Below are 18,714 nucleotides of genomic sequence, written 5' to 3'. Positions count from 1 at the left end.
TGCAGGTTGAATCCAAAGATAGAAGTGACGGAGAAGCAATGCCGCTCTTGCTTCGGATCGGGCGCATGCGTAGACCTTTACAGGACGGATGAGGAGGGCGTAGACCTGGCCTCCAAGCTGCGGGTCATCGGAGGCATCGAGGTACCTCATACCTTGGCCGGTCGAAGTATTTAGCAGATGGCGCCACTATAGCTTGCCCTGCCAATCCCTGGAATTGTGTCAAATTCTTGTTTTTTTAATAGAATTTTATGACCTGGATGTCAACCCTTTAAGCCAAATCTCATAAACTCAACTAGAGAAAGGGGCAAGCTATAATGGCGCCATCTATGCAAACCTTTGGCAGTTGCCAACCCCATTACATTGGCATTAGCAAAGACATAATATGTAACTCCGTACAAGATGAATAAAGTCTAAGAAAAAAACGTGCCTCGGAAATCAAGAAAAAGTCATTCTCGGATAGATGGCGCACACACCTTTGGCCTATGGTCGGCTAGATGGCGTTGACGACACCGTTTTATATTTAACAATTTTAACACATAGGTATCAGTGAATGAACATGGGTCGAAATCATATAAAAATAATAAAATCATTTATCCATATACATAATTTTTTTCGATAGTTTTATACGTTTTCATTTTGAGTTTTAGTCGTGTATCGATAGATGGCGGTAAATTTACTGTGACTACAAAATGTACTATGACAGGACCCCTCTATACTATCTATTCTCTTTGGCATTAGGTAATGACGTATTCGGTTACAGATGGACAAATCCGATAAACTCCCATGGCAAATATGTATCCACTGTCTCAACGATCTAGAGCAAGCATACAAATTCCGACGGAAATGCCAAGACGTAGACAAACACTTCCGCGCCACAAAATCTATCAAAATCGAAGTAGCCATAGATGACCATGATAACAATGCATTAGACAAACAAGACCAGGACACGGGAGACGTAGATACGCATTTCGATGATTTCCATGATACGGATATGAAGCAGGAAAAGAAACTACCTAAATCGCAGTCGAAGAAGATAATAGTTAGGAAGAAAAAGAAGATGCGCAAAATGAGGTACGTTAGTTAGTTGGCTGTGTTGTAGTTTCCTTTCGTGAGTTTGTCTATACAGACGTAAAATGTGCATCCTTTGTGCTGATAGGTTATTGTTCTTGAGCCGTAAGACTTTGAATATTTTATCTTTGTGACGACCGGTGTGGCCTAGTGGGTAGTGACCCTGCCTATGAAGCCGGGTTCGAATCCCGGTAAGGGCATTCTGAATCCATGGTTGTTTTCTATGTATTTAAGTATTTATATATTATATACAGGATGGCTAAAAAATAAGTGCTTTCCCGTTGTCAGGGAGGTTTTCGGATTATACTGAGCAACTTTTACTATGGGACCAACAACGAAATCGCGAAAAAAATTTAACCTCCCATAGAAAATGGACCAGCCTAAATATTTGAAACAGCCAAATTTTTTTCGTGATTTCGGGGTTGGTCTTATAGTAAAAGTTGCTCAGTATAATCCCAAAACCTCCCTGGCAACGGGAATGCAGTTATTTTTTAGCCACCCTGTATACATTTTAGTGCAACCGACTCAAGGGCCACTTGCACCATCCCTCTTACCCGGGGTTAAGTAGTTAAACCGTTAACCCAGTGTCAAATTGTATTGGTAACCATAGTAACTCCAGGTTTAACCGGTTAACCGGGTTAGTGGAATGGTGCAAGTGGCGCTAAGATATCATGATTTTATTTCTTACTTATTGAAGGTACGACTATTGGAAAGTGTGTGAAATCTGCGGGAAACACACAAGGAACCTGCGCAGCCATCTAGACATGCACTCCACCGGAAAATTCTACTCCTGCGATGTATGCGACAAGAAGTTCAAGTTCAAAAGCGGACTCGTCATACACAAGGCCGTCCACAACCCCACGCCGAAGAAAACTTGCGAAGTCTGCGGGAAAACCTTTCATATCCTCGCACAGTACAGAAGACACTTCGTACATCACGCGAATCAAAGGAACCACGAATGTGGCACTTGTGGCAAAAGATTCAATACCTCAGAGATTTTGACGGTGCATAAAAGGACCCATACTGATGAAAGACCCTTTACTTGTAATGAATGTTGGAAGACGTTCAGGACGGCCGGCTGCGTGAGTCGACACAAGCGTATTGTACATAGAAAAGCAGTAAAGAATCAATAGCATAAGTTTGTTTTTGTCCTCTCTTTGATCGCTCCTGACCCCTAATTTTATCTTTATTGACATGTCACCATAATTATTCCGCGAATGCGTGCTAAAGTGTTCCTTTATCGATACTTGAGATGTTATTGTATTTCAGAATTCAGAAGCGTGTTGTTCATAAGAAGAATGATGAGTTGTAAAATAGTTGAAGGAAAAGAAGGAAGTTGAATGAGATTTAGTTTAAACATAAAAGAGAAGAAATATGAAATATAGTGTAAGTACCTGCCTATTAATGATTACTTAAAGTAGTTAACTCACGTATTTAACAGATGATCCAGTACTTATTTAATTTAATTAGTTTTAGGTATGGCTGGTCATTCTAATTCTTTGTCATAGATACTTCATAATACTCGATACCTAATCAAGTAACTATATATGTATGTCATAGTACGTAGTCGTTGTGAAAAGTTACATGCTGGTGACTGTGTAGTAAAAACAGCATCATTTAGCTGATCGTCGGTGTACCTTATGTCCCTGTAATAAAGTTGAAGAATCGTCAGTAAAAAGTATGGACATTTACAGTCCGTGTATTCGATAAAAGTGGAATTAAAGTGTTGCTTACAAAGCTATAAATATAAACCAGCTTCGTAAGCTCGACCTCTCCAACTTGATTCCCTGTTCAAAACTTGTACCTACTAGTTGATATGTTGACACATTCAATAACCAAAAGGGAAGTACAGATAATGGTACAGATAGCGGAAAGCTGTAATCTCTTTGTTGGTTTAACAAAGCAACGTCTTTTATCAGATCTCTAGGTAAATAGTTAATCGGATCTCTTGTCCGCTTGACCGATAGTGTCCGAAAATACCTGTCCTAATGGAATGCTGATCGGATATGTCGAGTGGTGGTATTCCAGTTGCTTGGTACTAGTGGGAGAGTCATTCGACCCATCAGGGGGTAGCCATTGAATTTAAAGTTAGATTTTTTTCATCTCTATCGTTCTTGCGTTAATCGAGTAGTAGAGACGCAGATAAAGGATCTTCGAATTTGGATGTTTAATAGTTATAGTAAGAAAAATATTATGTTCTTTCTCAGAGCAAGGTTGTACAGACAACATAGGGTAATTGCGTCAGTTTACCGTCCGGTGTCAGTTTCCGGCCACTTGACAGATTAGCAAATAATACATTTCATTTATAATTTGCTTCTTGCGAAATATAATTTTAATGTAGATAGATAAATTGTTTAGATATTAAGGATTGCAATATAAAGTCCAAATTTGTGCAGCAATGAAGGTTTATATTCAAATTTCGTCAAGTGGACGGAAACTGATACTGGACGAAAACTAGCGCAATGACCCTATCTACCGATACTGAGATATAGACAAATATACTTTTATCCTTAGACCCTATATGTATATACCCATAAGGAGATGATATATGCAATGGGAAAACTACTACCAAAAGTGAGAGAACTCATCCGAGCGTGTTCCTCTACGCATAACAGCCGTAATATAGGAAAACCAGTTGGAATTAATTAAACAATGGAATAGATAGGTACGTTTTTCCATTACTGTAACTGCTCTTTCTCGTTGTCGGCCGTATTGTGGATCGTATGACACCGGTTCTTTATACGCCCGACTCTCCTCCCAACAGGAATAAGTCAAGGTATAATAAAGTAAAGAGCATGAGTGCAGCGGCGCCGGCGCTCCTAAAGTTCATCGTTCACGAGTATCTCTACGGTGCGCGCTCAGTTCGCGACCGGCCGCACGCGCACTCACACAACTCGCGCACTTTCAAATTCAAATTTAGAACCGGCGTTCGTTACAATACGTTCCGATTTCAAATTCGACTAACGGATAATGATTTTAACTATGGTAAGTAACATTTATTACTTCTGTTGTTTAGTAGTTAAGTTAGAAATATTAAATGATTGTCTAGTTATGTGATATCTTACTAATAAGTTTTATTCATGAGCACGTCTCGTGATAAAGGGTTCAGTGTCAGAGAAAAGTAATCTTCTGTAAGATAATTAGTTATTCAAAAGCTGCTTACATTACTGTTAAATCATTAATTAGGTAGTTACATTACTCTACTGAGGTTTGTCAATTATTCATATTATAATTAGGTATTATGTTAAAGCTTATGACTGTACTTTCGAGCATAAGGACAGCTAGATATAATTAGGTATAATATACATCATAGCTACAGAATAATTATTTGTTTTACAAGGGGGCAAAGTTGTTGTTTAACCGCTCGTGCTAATAATATTGATACCCGAGTAAGCGAAAGATTCCAAAAATGAACCACGAGCGTAGCGAGTGGTTCGAGAAGTGGAATCTTGAGCGTTGCGAGGGTTTCAAGGCACGAGGGTTAAACAAATTTTGCCACCGAGTGAAACACATCATTTTTCACCACACCAACGCGAGGAAAATACCAACTGTAAAACATCAAACAAAATGAAATCAAATCAAATCCAAATGAATGTTACGAATGTTATTAAATATTTATCATCCAAAATCATCATTTAAACTTTTAAACCGAGCTTTTAAATGATGATTTAATAGCAGGATTGAATGGACTTCCATTCTATCAGCCAACATGAGGAAACACCTCAAAATTTGCATAATATTACTTTGTCTCACATGTGGATAAAATACAATTTTCTTACCAGTTTTTGAAGTGCAAAGTAAGCCTTTCCGGGCTGGTGTGGTGAAAAATAAGTTATTCCTTTGTATCGGTAGGTAAGTAGGTACCTACTATTGTAAAAATATTTATTTTGTCAAGGAAGAAATGACCTTAGCTAGTCCATGTTTTGTTCTTGATCCACTTATGAAATATTGTTATCTATAGAACCGATCTTAATTAAAATCGAAATGAGAGGGAATATTTGAATGAACCCATAATACAAATGAAAGATACCCCTTTGTGCGCGGGTGGGTAGGTACCATCAAATGTTATACCCACATTTTTTAAGGTGATTTAGGTAGGTATCTAAATTCTGCAAAGATTAGACGCAATGTTAACATTAAAAAATCGGAGTCAGTCAAACCATCAAGACCGATGCGGGAAGACCCCATTTTCGCAAAGTCCGAAGGCGTGCTACCCTCAACGGCCTCAACCAAAAACCAACCGTTATTCCGCGCATTAAGTAAAACCAGCCATCAGTGGCGGATTTGCAGTCTTGGCCGCCCTAGGCCCCATCAGGCCCTGTAATAAACACTAGCCGCCCTTTTTCTCAGCACCCACCATATAGACTGCGGAGACTGCCGCCCCTAATATCTGGCACCCCTATGCCCGGCCTACTGCGCCTTAGGGCAAATCCGCCACTGCCAGCCATCGTCTTCGGGTGCATGGTCGGAGATGTAAGTACCTGCTTACATAATCCTTGTGCATTTTAGGGATTAAATTGTATGGATAGTTTTACTTACATACCTGCTGTCACTACGTGTGACATGTTTCGGAGAGCTTAGGCTAGGTCGCCACCGGTCTAGAGGGCCTACCGCGAACCCCGTTCGTCGTGTTGCTTCTCTGTTCCACTTGTAAATTCATACGTAAGTGTGACAGGGAGGGAACATGTCGAACGTGCTTGGCGGTAGGCCCTTAGGTTAGAGCGCCACCGATCGCGGTGCGCTGCAAAACGTAAATACTTAAAACCGTATAATTGACAACATTTCATATTTTTAAGTGCTACTTTTTATTGTCTACATCGAAAAAACGCACTAATTTAAGGTACCCGTATTTTTTTTATTTTGCGTAAGTCCTATATTTTGGTCATAAAATCTATTTATATTGTTACTTGAAACAAAAGGGCGTATGTAACAAACGTCATTTGTGAGAATCGTGACGTCACGGATCTGTTTCATACACTGGAAAAAACGTTGAATTAATTTACGTTTGAGCATAGACAACAGTGCGAGTCACATAACTTCAAACGTTAAAAATAAAATCACAAATTAACAAGTGTCACAAACTTCAAAACTCAAGTCAAACGATTGGTTTTCATCCCGTTTTCAATAATATTTGTTTCTAGAAATGCCTCGTATTAAACATTGTTTTTTCAAAACATGCCAAAACAACACTGGTTTGTCAATGTCAACCCAATCGGAAGTCATTTCTTTGCTTGTAGTGGCAGAACTGAAGCAGCTGGGTGACGTCAATTTCCGTTTTAACTATTTTTAGAGATTTTGAATACAAAAAATCGTAAAAAATATATAAAATATATTTTTTTGTAATCTACAGGAGCCCCTCTCGAAATGGTTTTCGATTTAGGGATATTGAAATTTTTGAAATGTTGTCAATTGTATGAATTACTAAGGTATGTCTCGGAAAGTATTAATTTTAAGAATTGTAGGGATATCATCATTTTTGTTGGATATCATCATTGTTAATCAAAAAGTTATAGATTATTATGACACAAAGAATCAAACAATTGTCAGGTAAGGACTCGACTACCAGGAGCAGGTTCTGAGCTGAGTGTACAATACAAACTAAGAAAGTTGATTGCCCCACGGGTGCGGTTACCGCAGTTAGCGAATGCTCTTTGCACCTCGTAAAGTTGGCTCAATAAACAGTTGGCTGCTGCACGCAAATTGAGGTAACTAACGTTATTGCTGCTGTAACGGCCTAATGGCTGGTTAAAAAGTGAGAGTGGGCTTGTTTACTACTTAAGTCTTTGTTTTATTAATTCATTTAGGTAGCCAGTTAGTTTACAGTTAGAAGTGTTAGAACCCTAACCATGTCAGGATATTTTTGAAAGTGGCGAAAAGGACGTTACAAATTGTGGGTAATTTGGAAATGAACTAAAACGTAACGTAGGTTAATAGGTAGAGAACATCAGGGGCAATAGGTACCACCATAGACTAGGAATCCTCTAGACCGAGTTTAGAGCAATTATTTCATGCAACCGATGCTGCCAAAAATGCGGGGGTGCGCGGAACGAGGTGAGCGAGATCCCATTCCGTGATTGGTCCGTTCAAACGACGAACAAGTTCACGGACGTCACACAAAGACACTTTCGACTCGAACAAGTCGAACATGGAGTAAAATTACCGTATGCGTGGCAGAGGGGGTAGCGCGACTATGCTCAGTCTGGAGGATGTTTTGTCTGTGGGTACCACATAAGAAGCGAAGTGCACCTTGCACTTTTTTCTCAGACTACCTATTACCTAAGTAAATAGATGAAGGTAGAAAATATGCTCCCTTGTTATTAATGTAGATTTTCTATTAAATCTGACTTTAAACATAGTCATACCTACCAACCTCATGCCGATCACTTCAATTGCCATCTTGTACGTAAGTACGAGTAATGTACACTCACGTGAGGTACACCTGTCTTGTTGAAACGACCAGCAAGTTCAAATTTTTATCTGGTAGAGAAGCGACACTCATTTAAGAACTGCCCTGCCGTTCCGGTTTCCTGAGAACCTCAACCTAATCGCTAGTTTACTTGACTCTTATGTGAGTCGGCCGACCCACGCGGCTTGTAAGCTCCCATGAAATTGGATTCAAATACTCCGCCAGATAAGGATTGAACACAACTTTAATCATAAGCCTCTTAAGTATTTTGAGATGCACTCGTTCGATGCAAAGATAAGTAAGTTGGGTTTTGTATATTATTATCCTGCTCAAGTTAATTTTCTATAGAAATCGAAAGCAGGTGCAATATCATTATCATCTGACACTTCAATTGGATTCATTAATCATATGAAAGATAACATAGTATAAGAGGAACCGGAATCCCGTACGACATCGTAAAGGCGGGTCCACATGTAGGTATACCTATAAATAGAGTACACTTTGTTTATTTTCCTAAGTAATAAATCTAAACCTGGGAATAGAGACTATAGGTACCTACACATCTGTTACGTAGAACATCAAGTTAAAAGTGCATATCGTAAGATTTGTTGTATGCTTTAGAGCCCCCATTAATTTGCGTCAATAGAAAAACAGACTGAAAGTATAGGTATTTGTAAAATACAGGCCTTTGATAATGTCATTGATAGACAGACATATACCGGCCGCGAATGCAACAGGTTCCTTTCTGGCACCGCTCTTGCAAGTCCAGTGGTCTACGATAGGTAAAGGTAGATTTATGCGAATCCAACTAGCGAGATCTGTGCTGCACTGTCAAAATTTACATATAAAACATGTGCTACCTTTCTTGAATCGCCCTAGGTAAGTATACTACGTAGAGCATACCGAGGCTACGAGATGTAGAGCCAGCTTTATCTTATTTAGTAGGTAACAACAATGCCACACACGAGCGGTGAACACCTACAGTAAAGTTTTTGCTCGAGGCTATGTCACGTAATCGAAGGGCCGATAACTTGCTTAGGCAAGCTTTTGTGACTGACACACATTTAGAACGTATAGATAAATAATAAATAGGTATAGGTAATATGTACTCGTATAAATAAATAAATCAACTAACAACAAATAAAGACGCACGGTGCATTCATGCTTTATGCATTAGTACATTACTACAGAGGCTGGGAAGTAAGGGGTTGCCGGCCGAACGTAGTGTTTCCGGATAGTTATGAGGCCGACAACCCCTTTTCACGCCGAGGTATGTATAGTGCTTTTCTTAAACATGCAATGAAATAATAATAAAAATTGATGATGATGATTGTTTCATGTCCTAATGTGATAGGTTATTCAGTGCGTGGGGCTCATAAGGGGAACGAAAATTTTATTATTTTTGCGCTACGACGCACGGTTTAAGAGCATAGGTTATGACAGTAGCTATCTGTCACATAGGTCGAAAATCCCTTGCCTGCCGTCCTTTATGTTAAAATATAAAGTATTTTTAGTTTTTTTTTTATCTTTTTTTTAGTTTTTTTTTTTATATTAATTAGGGGTTTCTTACAGAGGAACGAACATTTTATTATTTTTGCGCTACGACGCATGGTTTAGGAGATACAGCCCTATAAATATTTTTTTGCTTTTTTTTTTCTTTTCTTGTGTTTTTTTAAATGTTATTAAGGGGTTTCCTAAAGGGGAACGAAAATTTGATTATTTTTGCGCTACGACGTACGGTTTAGGAGATACAGCATTATAAAGTTTTTTTTCTTTTTTGTTTTTTCAATATTAATTAAGAGTTTCTTACAGAGGAACGAACATTTTATTATTTTTGCGCTGCGACGCACGGTTTCGGAGATACAGCCCTATAAAGATTAAAAAAAAAAATCGTACCATAAACCATAAACTGCCTATAGTTTTTTTTTAAAGCGGTGCGATGTGCGATAGTGTGTTATCACTTTAATGGCTGAATGCCACGATGGTGTGTCACACATATCTGTGAAATGGAAATTTAAAAAAAAATTACTTCCCGGCCTAGGCCTTAAATTTTGTATGAAATTCCTTTACAGTTCTCTGGAGTTGCTCCGCCCTAAACGTGATACTTCGAAGCCTGATATAACGCCCGGAGTGACGACATTTCATTGCATGCTATGATCTTTTATACAATATATAAAAGATCATAGATTGCATGTTTGAGAAAAGTATTTTTTTAAGGTATTTTTGAAATCTTCGTTTGAAACTATAATTAATATTGCCTTAGCAATAGAGCCTACAATAAACATAACACAGCCGCCGGATAGGGGCCGCACTGCTGCGCCCAGGGCTTCGTAGGGCCAGAATAGGTACCTATAGGTACTAGTTATATAGTTACGTCCAATACGATAAAATATTACATGGTTATATTATATGTTTGACAACATACCTGCATCTATGTATGTTATTGTATTAATGCACTAATGAATATCTATTAGCGGCCCAAGCACTCGATACTATGGAATTCATTATTAAAATATCTAGGAACGTTAAATGTGTCTAATGTTTTAGCTATTAAGGTCCATATTTCCAATCACAATAAACTTGTCTGGATCTTGGCCAAGGACTTATTTTGTCCTAGTCCTTTCGCTTTGTTCAGGCGATGCCGTCATGGCGGTTAAGTTTAAAATTAGACTAAATACAGTCATCCTTTATACCTACATTCTAACTACTTTGCTCACAAGACTTGGTGAAACGAATTATCCTCCTTCCTCTTAAGGGCCACTTGCACCATTCAATAACCCGGGGGTTAACCGATTAGACCTGGAGTTACCATATGGTTACCAGTACAATTTGACACTGGATTACCGGTTTAACCGGTTAATCCCGGGTTAGTGGGATGGTGCAAGTGGCGCTTATGGATTAAGCTCCTTATTAAGTTTCGACAGGAAGAACAGTAAGGATTCTTTAAATGTTGCGGTGTTTAGCTCTTACATCAGCATGTATACTGCCTGAACTTTTTCAGAAAAATCAGTAATAACATTTCCAAATAATAATACAATAAGTACCTAACTCTAGATTTTCTAAGCCCTAGATAAAATAATAAACAGCATTATAATATATAACAAACAGCTATCATCGTCAGTAGTAAGTATATCAAAAATCTTGTACCGAAAATCGCTATCAAATCGGTACATCCTTCCGAAAGCTACGATGCCACCAGATGTTAAACTTTTCTCCCTTTTTGCATCGGGGGTTAAAACGGAAAAGTATTACAATAGCCCCTCTCAGGTAGAACCCTGCTAAGCTTTACCATAGAGGCTGTACAAGTCTACATTCCGTTTACAGATATGTAATGTACGACAAATAACAATAACACACAACACTAATTGAACAGTTTCTCTGACCCACAAATAGGGCTTAAATCAAATTTGGTTATGACAACGCCAATTGAGAACACTCAAACGAAGTTACATCACCTAAGAACGATTATCAATGAAGAGGTACTTAATGCATGTTTATTTTATTAGTCTTCCACGCTATTGCATTACTAAGAAAGAGTATTTATAGCCAGTGTAAGATGAGCTCTATAAAGGGTTAAATAAGTTAGGTTCTTGAGTCTTAGTTGGTGGTCGAGACTTTAAAGAGATTAGTTGTTTACGATACAGCCCGCATGGTCTCGTCTTTTATATTAAATACAGTTATTATTATTAAGTTATGAACTCAACATAAAGGTCGCCGGGTCATTGTCGGGTTAGAGATGATAATTAATTAGTTGATAACGTTTAGTTAATGGTACATAGAGTCAGCATCAATCAAACGGATGAAACCAATAATTTCTCGACTAGTTACATATATGCCATCTTACAAAGACTAGGCGTCTTTGACCAACTTTAAGGGCGAGCACCACCTCTTATACGAATCCCTTATTTATGGGATTACGATATAGAGAGAGAAATGATAATGATGGTGCATTTTTATGGTCGTAATAACATACTTCTTAGACTACAATTTAACCGACTTCGATTTGAAAAAAAAAATCTACAAAGTATACGTAGTACGAAATTCGTAGTAGCGTTGTAAGTAGTATTTTAAACTTTTTACTCGTTATAATCACCTAATCGTCCATAAAACAAAGCAAACCTGCTAACTCCGAAGATATTGAGCACGAAATCTAAACAAAATGGTGTGTAAATACGAAATAGCGTCTCGCCGAGTGTGGACGGATGATAAGGAGAGGGTCACATTATCGCGACCCCACGCTCAATTCAATATTCCATTAAATTGATACTTTTAACCTTGCTCTTTGAGGGCGCATTTAGTCAATAGGTAGTACTTTGGAGATACAATAACTGTTTCATCATGTTTAAACCCTTCTATAGAACTGTATGACTGACGTCCCGGTTCGAGCATAATATCTAAGTACATTAAAGTATTTTAAAAACGCTTATAGTTCGTTTTTTTTAGCATTAGAAATAAGGTAAACAATCTTGATGTGTCTTTTATGTAATTGAAAAACACATTTTAAAAATAAGTTAGGTACAATTATGAATCTAATACGATCATTTATATTCTTCATTCTTCTGCTTTCATAAGTAATAGTTACTGATTTGTAAAAAGCGTTTTCAATTAAAAGACGTCAAGATCACTTACCTTCTTTCAGGTTCTTTCTAATGCTAAAAAAACGAACTATAGACTTTCGCCTTTTCTAATATTGTATCTTTTTACGAAGTTTCAAGTCTTATTCACATCGTTTCCTTTACAAACTTTTAATAATCTTAGGTTAGGGTATGAACTTCCAAAAGGCTATTATCACTTTTCTGGTTCTATTATAATATTTATAATATTGTGTTTTACTACAAAGTTTCTAGCCCGTCACTCAAGAATAATTTCGTGTCCGATAGGTACATACTTTCAACTCTTCTTTTCACCACTTTAGGGGATGAAGTTTCATATAAACGCTGAAATTACTTTTTCACCACAACAGCTCGAAAAGGCACTTCAAAAACTGATAAGAAAGTTGTATTTTATCCACATGTGAAGCAAAGTAATTTTATTCAAATTTTGAGTTGTTTGCTCATGTTGGCTGGTAGAATGTAGAATGGACTTTTAAATGATCATTTTGGATGATGAATATTTAATAACATTCATTTGGATTTGATTTGATTTCATTTTATTTGATGTTTTACAGTTGGTATTTTCCTTGAGTTGGTGGTGAAAAATTTTGTGTTTCACTCGGTGGCAAAATTTGTTTAACCCTCGTGCCTTGAAACCCTCGCAACGCTCAAGATTCTACTTCTCGAATCTTTCGCTTACTCGCGGGTATCAATATTAGCACGAGCGGTTAAATAACAACTTTGCCCCCTTGTAAAACAAATAACTATTACAGTACATAGGTATGGTGCTACTTTATCGCCCTAGGCTGGGATTAAGGACAGTACCTACTATTAGTTATTCTCTGACAATACGTGCCTATGTCAAAAATTTAAAGGACCATATGTACTGTAAAACGTTGTACAATACACGTGCGAAAAGGTAATTCACAACTCGTGTCGATTTAAAACACTCCCTTCCGTCGTGTTTCAATTTATCGCCACTCGTTGCTCGTTCATACTTTTCGCACTTGTATTACGAATATTACGATACAAGTGCGAAAAGTATGAACGAGTACGTAATGTACTAATTCTTACTTTCCTACGTCGCTTCGCTAACTTCGCTTTTAGTCCTACTATCTTTTACTTAGATCCGCTATGCGATTTACTCATAGCCAATAATGTTAATTACGATTAAATTAAGCTTCAATTGTTTACTTCAGTGTTTACACAGCAGGCTTTATCTAAGGCCAGTTCTTTGTGCCCGATTGATAAATATTTACGTACTTAGCTTAAGGAATAGTCAGTATATATAACTTGTGTCAATTTGTAAATATATTAGCGATTGTAAACAGGAATTGCGAAATATTTGAATTGCAATTAGACGTTAATAGAGCTTGAAGTTGTTTATATTAAGATAAAGTAGCTAATACTACGATATTAACTTGCAATTTATATGCAGGTAGGTAATTCATGTTTTTAGATATATTGGACGGAAAAAATATCAAATGATAGGGTTCTAGATAGGATTAACGAGAAAAGAAATATAATAAAGACAATAGAAAATAGAAGAGGAGTACTAATTGGATATCTGCTACGACACGACATGTTCCTAAAGAACATCATAGAAGGAAAAATAGAGGGAAAGAGAAGAAGAGGAAGACCGAGATTAATTATTTCAACCAAATAAAAGAAAAGGTTCAGGTCGTGTCATACCAGAAGGTTAAGGAGTTGGCAGAGGACCGGACGAGTTGGAGATTGCTCCACCGACAAGAGCACAGATATTAAATATAAAGAAGAAGAAGATATATTGTAGATGTAAATATAATTTACGAAATACCTGTAATACATGAACGTCATGAGATCGAGTTTATACGGCCTATACAAGGACTGTATTAAGAATTATGATCCCATCTTTGTGATCTTTGTTTATAAATAAATGTGTCTACTATTGACACTATTGTAGACCTTTAGTGTAGCTATAGTACAGTCATGTCAACGCAATAATATCAACAAGCTGTGCAGACACGCTCAATTATACTCTCATACTTACCTACTTATGGCTCTACATAAATGATACAAGTCCGGGAAAAAACGATAAGTTCATGTTTTCCACGTTTGTTCATATGGTCATACTTTAAAATTCTCGTAAAATAATTGATAATCAGGAAATAGGTTGGTTACCTTTTCAATTAAATCTCTATCTATACGATCGCGTATTTAATTATCTTAGGTAAATGTCATAAATTTTATATTAAAGGAAGAAATGGAAAAAAGTTACGCTTCCGGCAGGATTTCAACCCGCAATCTCCGCAATCCGTGCGTTGCTCTTAACCAATTGAGCTACGGAAGCGTACCAGAACCTCGCAAACCTTTTTTTTTCTTATTTCTTTGGGGGTTCAAGTCCTGCCGGAAGCTTAACTTTTTCCATTCTTTCCTTTAATATAAAATTTGGAATATCGCTCACAGACGTATTCAGCTTATTAAAAATGTCATAGAACTAAAAAAATCAAAATCTGCGAGCAGGCCCAAAGGGCTCATCAAAATCGACTATGGTTTTCCCTCAGGCTATGCGTTCGACTATACCGTGCCTATACGGACTATTCTGTATGCAAGTTGCTAATGCAGATTCTGTCCCCAGAGGCTGTTGTGGGTGGCGGCCGCGCTGCTGCTGTGGAGTCCGCACGCGCAAGCCAGGAATGTCACGTGAGTTAATTGTCCCTTAAGTCTAAGGTGGACGCAAACGCCAATTTGGATCGCCGAATTCAACCGCCGATTATGACCGACATATATTACCGATAAAATGGGGTGCGGACGCAATACAACCTATTTGGGACTTTAGTTTTCGTTTTTGGGAGCATTTTTTTTAATTTAGAGCGCTCAAAAATAACATAAATTTAAAATTGGTGAAAGTGGCCAAATTGACCATTGCGTCCGCACCACCTGATTTGATTGGACAATTTAATCAGATTGCGATTGGCGAAAAATAGTTCTAGTCTGGAAAGGCCTTTATAGTGAATTAATGTAGGTACCTATAGTTCGTTTTTTTAGCTTTAGAAAAAGACTACGCGATCTTGACGTGTCTTTTAATTGAAAAACGCTTTTTAAAAATCAGTAAGTATAGCTATAATTACTCATGAAAGCAAAAGAATGTAAATAATCGTATATTCATAATTGTTATATATTTGCCGTGACTTATTTTTCAAAACTGTTTTTAATAAAAAGACACGTCAAGATTGTTTACCATTTTTCTAATGCTAAAAAAACGAACGATGTAAGACGATATGTAGGCGACAAACGTGCAACCATCATATCCGTACTAGCTTTCAGCCAGCTAAGCTTAATCTTGTAACGATCGTTAATCGGATTAACGGCTTATAGAGTAAAGAACATAAAACATAGTCCATAAACTCCAAATCACACTGTGCGGTTTTATGTTATAGATCGAAAAGGGACGCGGGTCACGTGAGTGCAATAATATTATGGTAACTACGAGTCAGGCCTACCTAAATGTTTATTTTAAATAATCAAATCAGGTCTCATTTAATTAATACTCAATTACCTACAACATTTTCAATTTGATTGTTGTAATCCTATTTATTAGCGGCTTTTACATTATGAAATTTTAATAAATTTCGCACATATAGATCGAGAAAAGTATTAATTAGTCCTTTGCGCCGGATTCTCCCTCTGATACTTTAGTTTGGTCCTTCGAGCCGGATTGGCCCTCTATATCTGTACCTACACCACATTTGGTGTTGATAAAGTGTACCTACAGTTTTGAAGCTGGACGTAAAGTAAATAAAAAATAATATAAAGTAGTTATATATTTTATACGAGTTATAGATACAATTTTACAGAATTAATTGGTGCAATTATACTAATTGAGTGACAAAGGCGAACTATCCCTATATTCCCTATAAAAGTATAGGTACAGTTGTTGTGAATGAAATGCTTTCCAAGGCTACCGCCGGCGGTGCGTCGACCTTTACGTTTGACCTTTGGCTAAATTCCATCAGGGGAAACAAAACAATTGCGATGCTCCATGCTCCCTTAATTGTCCATCGAGGGATAACGGCAAAAATAATGTAAGTAACTGTATTAGGGAATGCAATACGGTTATTTTTTGTATGGAAATAACCGCGGTTTCGGTTAAAAACCGATTATTTCCATACAAAAAATAACCGATTTGCATTCCCTAAACTGTAGGTAAGTATGTATAGCTAGCAGCAGGTGTCGCTACGAAAATTTACATGCTGAAAATGTCAGCACATAGTTAGGGAATGCAATCTCGCACCAAGATTGGCGATTCGAGATCTCGCACGACAAATGAATCGAGATAGGGTGTTTCGAGATCTCGACCGTCACACTTTCGACATCGAGATTAATCTCGACGAGATCGAGATTTGACAAGTAATTAAAAATAATTATGTTATTTTGAGCAAAAATCTCTAAGAATTCCGTATATACTACTTATTTAAGTAGGTACGTCATGTTTTATTTTGAAGATCAACAAATTAATCAACCTTTAATAAAAAAACTGCTTTTATTAAAAAAAAAAACAAATAATATGTATTTAACTCTAATTTGCATGTAATTATGGAAAGGTGGTATTAATTATTTTTAATTTTACAAAATTGTAAGCAGAAGCAGTAACCTGCTCAGTTGATATTTTTGACAAGCACTCGTCAACTTACAAAAAAATGTAGGGTAAGCGAGCAAATATCATAAATAATTGTGACTGGGTACGTTAAGTTCGTCCGATTTTTCCGCACAGAGCGCGCCACAGTGCTTTTATTGTCAGCTAAAGCCGGCCGCATACAATAGCACTGCCTGAACAACATGAACCTAATGTCAAAAATATTACTCGAAACAATGTACTTAATTCACACGGATCAATCTTTAAATCTCGTTCGAGATCTCGAAAATATTAATCAAGATATCGACCGAGATTGCTAAAATCGAGATTTCCTGTCAACGAGATTGAATCTCGAAAATTCGTGCGAGATCTCGCGAGATCTTGAAATTGCGAGATCGAGATTGCCTTCCCTAGCACATACAAATGGGTCAAACACATTTTAGAAAAAGGTCCCTTCTGTGGACAAAACAGGAAAGTTAACGACCCGTCTACATATTATATACATATTACGTTTTTCTCATTTGAGTGTCAAGTACTGAAAAAATGTATCCCGCCTGTTACAGGCGGCCTGTAAGGGTGCAGCGTAAAAAATAGCTTTCGATTGTCTTAACTTTGGTATTTCAGGTAGGTAGTTATTTGTTCTGTTGACTGTAGATATCATTTATGTGAAAGTAAACAGGAGCGCGGGCGGGTATATAGGTAGTTACATAACCGCGGAATGTGTGCCTTTTCCTAAAATCCTTGATATGATAATAATGATACATATGTCGCAGGCCGATCGTAAGATCAGGCAGATCGTAATGTTCCTGTGTAATGTTTTGACGATAGTCACATTAAACCAATACATAGGTAGGATATTAGGTTCGTTAGGTTGCTTCAGATGCCCGAAGGGCAAACTGCCCAGAAATAGGAGCCCCGCGTAGCGGGGCTCCGTCGACTCAGGGAACGAGTCAAAGATTTTCACGTTTCACGATATGCCTAGGAATTTCACGATATGCCTGATCTTATTTACGATCGGCCGCCGACACATACATGTGTCGTGTCGTATCTTAATGCGACAGTTTTCCAAGGACTAATACCTATTAGTAATATCAAGCCTATGGCGTACGCAATGCACAAACCAAGTCCAAACAGGTGCTTAATGTACATAATTGTACTTTAGCTAGAATAAATTTACCTTCTTGTGCTTACTTAATAAGTATTATCTTGGAAGTTTACACATGTAGGTAATGTAGGTATTAGGTACCTGGGTATTTAGGTTACCTATATACTATACCATAACTAATACGTGGGCCATACTGAAAATTACTGGATTCTGATATATGAGACGACTTATTTTTTCCATGTGGCCAGTTCCAGAAATTTTCAGTATGCCCTAAGTAGTAATAGGTACTTATTTTTACCTTACGAAATACCATAACCCATCTATTATATGCCAGGCGATTTTCTAAGTTTAGTGACTGCCGTAACTGCATTGGTAACTAGTAACTAACTATACCATGTTATTCAATTAAGCAAGGCGATCAGATAGCCAACTACAATTAGCGGCATATATACCATAACTATTACTTGATTAGATACCCACGACATGAGGCGATATCTGGATGCGTAGCCAACGTGCCAATCGTTTACGTCCGTAGCGAACGAAACTGTCACTGTCGCCCTAATATATATGGGAAAGTGATAGAGAGACACAAAGCGTTTCGTTGTCGTAGCGCAAGCCATGTCACCCTTAAGGTATAAGTGTTTATTAATGATCCCATGGCCGGACGTTAACTCTTCATACACATAAATCTCGAAATAGCATTTTTATCTCGAATGGCTGATGTCTGGAGATATTGGAGCTCATAAATCTCTGGTACAGTATTGGTGGACCATAAGACCATAACATCGAACCGTTTAAGTGCTGATTTATGCTACAAATAGAACAAGAGTGCTTTAATATGGGTATTCAGTCCAGTCTTCATTTCTTTCGAGAGCTTTCATAAAATATTGCTAAATGCTAATTGATCTAAGCAAAAGTTAGGTTAAGT

The 18,714-nt window shown here is 37.4% G+C and overlaps 1 protein-coding gene across 1 annotated transcript in view; it reads left to right on the top strand.

Moving 5' to 3' along the window:
• LOC134797366 (uncharacterized) overlaps nt 1–18,714 on the top strand; it is a 40,283-nt gene that overhangs the window by 7,664 nt on the left and 13,905 nt on the right. Inside the window, exons 14-18 of the mRNA XM_063769588.1 lie at nt 6–141; nt 761–1,071; nt 1,766–2,200; nt 3,097–3,103; nt 14,684–14,748. Coding sequence (XP_063625658.1) covers nt 6–141; nt 761–1,071; nt 1,766–2,200; nt 3,097–3,103; nt 14,684–14,748 — 954 coding nt within the window. The remainder of the gene's footprint in view (nt 1–5; nt 142–760; nt 1,072–1,765; nt 2,201–3,096; nt 3,104–14,683; nt 14,749–18,714) is intronic.

Source organism: Cydia splendana, chromosome 15 (assembly GCF_910591565.1).
Source record: "Cydia splendana chromosome 15, ilCydSple1.2, whole genome shotgun sequence".
Lineage (NCBI taxonomy): Eukaryota > Metazoa > Arthropoda > Insecta > Lepidoptera > Tortricidae > Cydia > Cydia splendana.
Note: the sequence above shows the minus strand (reverse complement) of the source record. Positions and strands in the feature narration are given on the sequence as shown.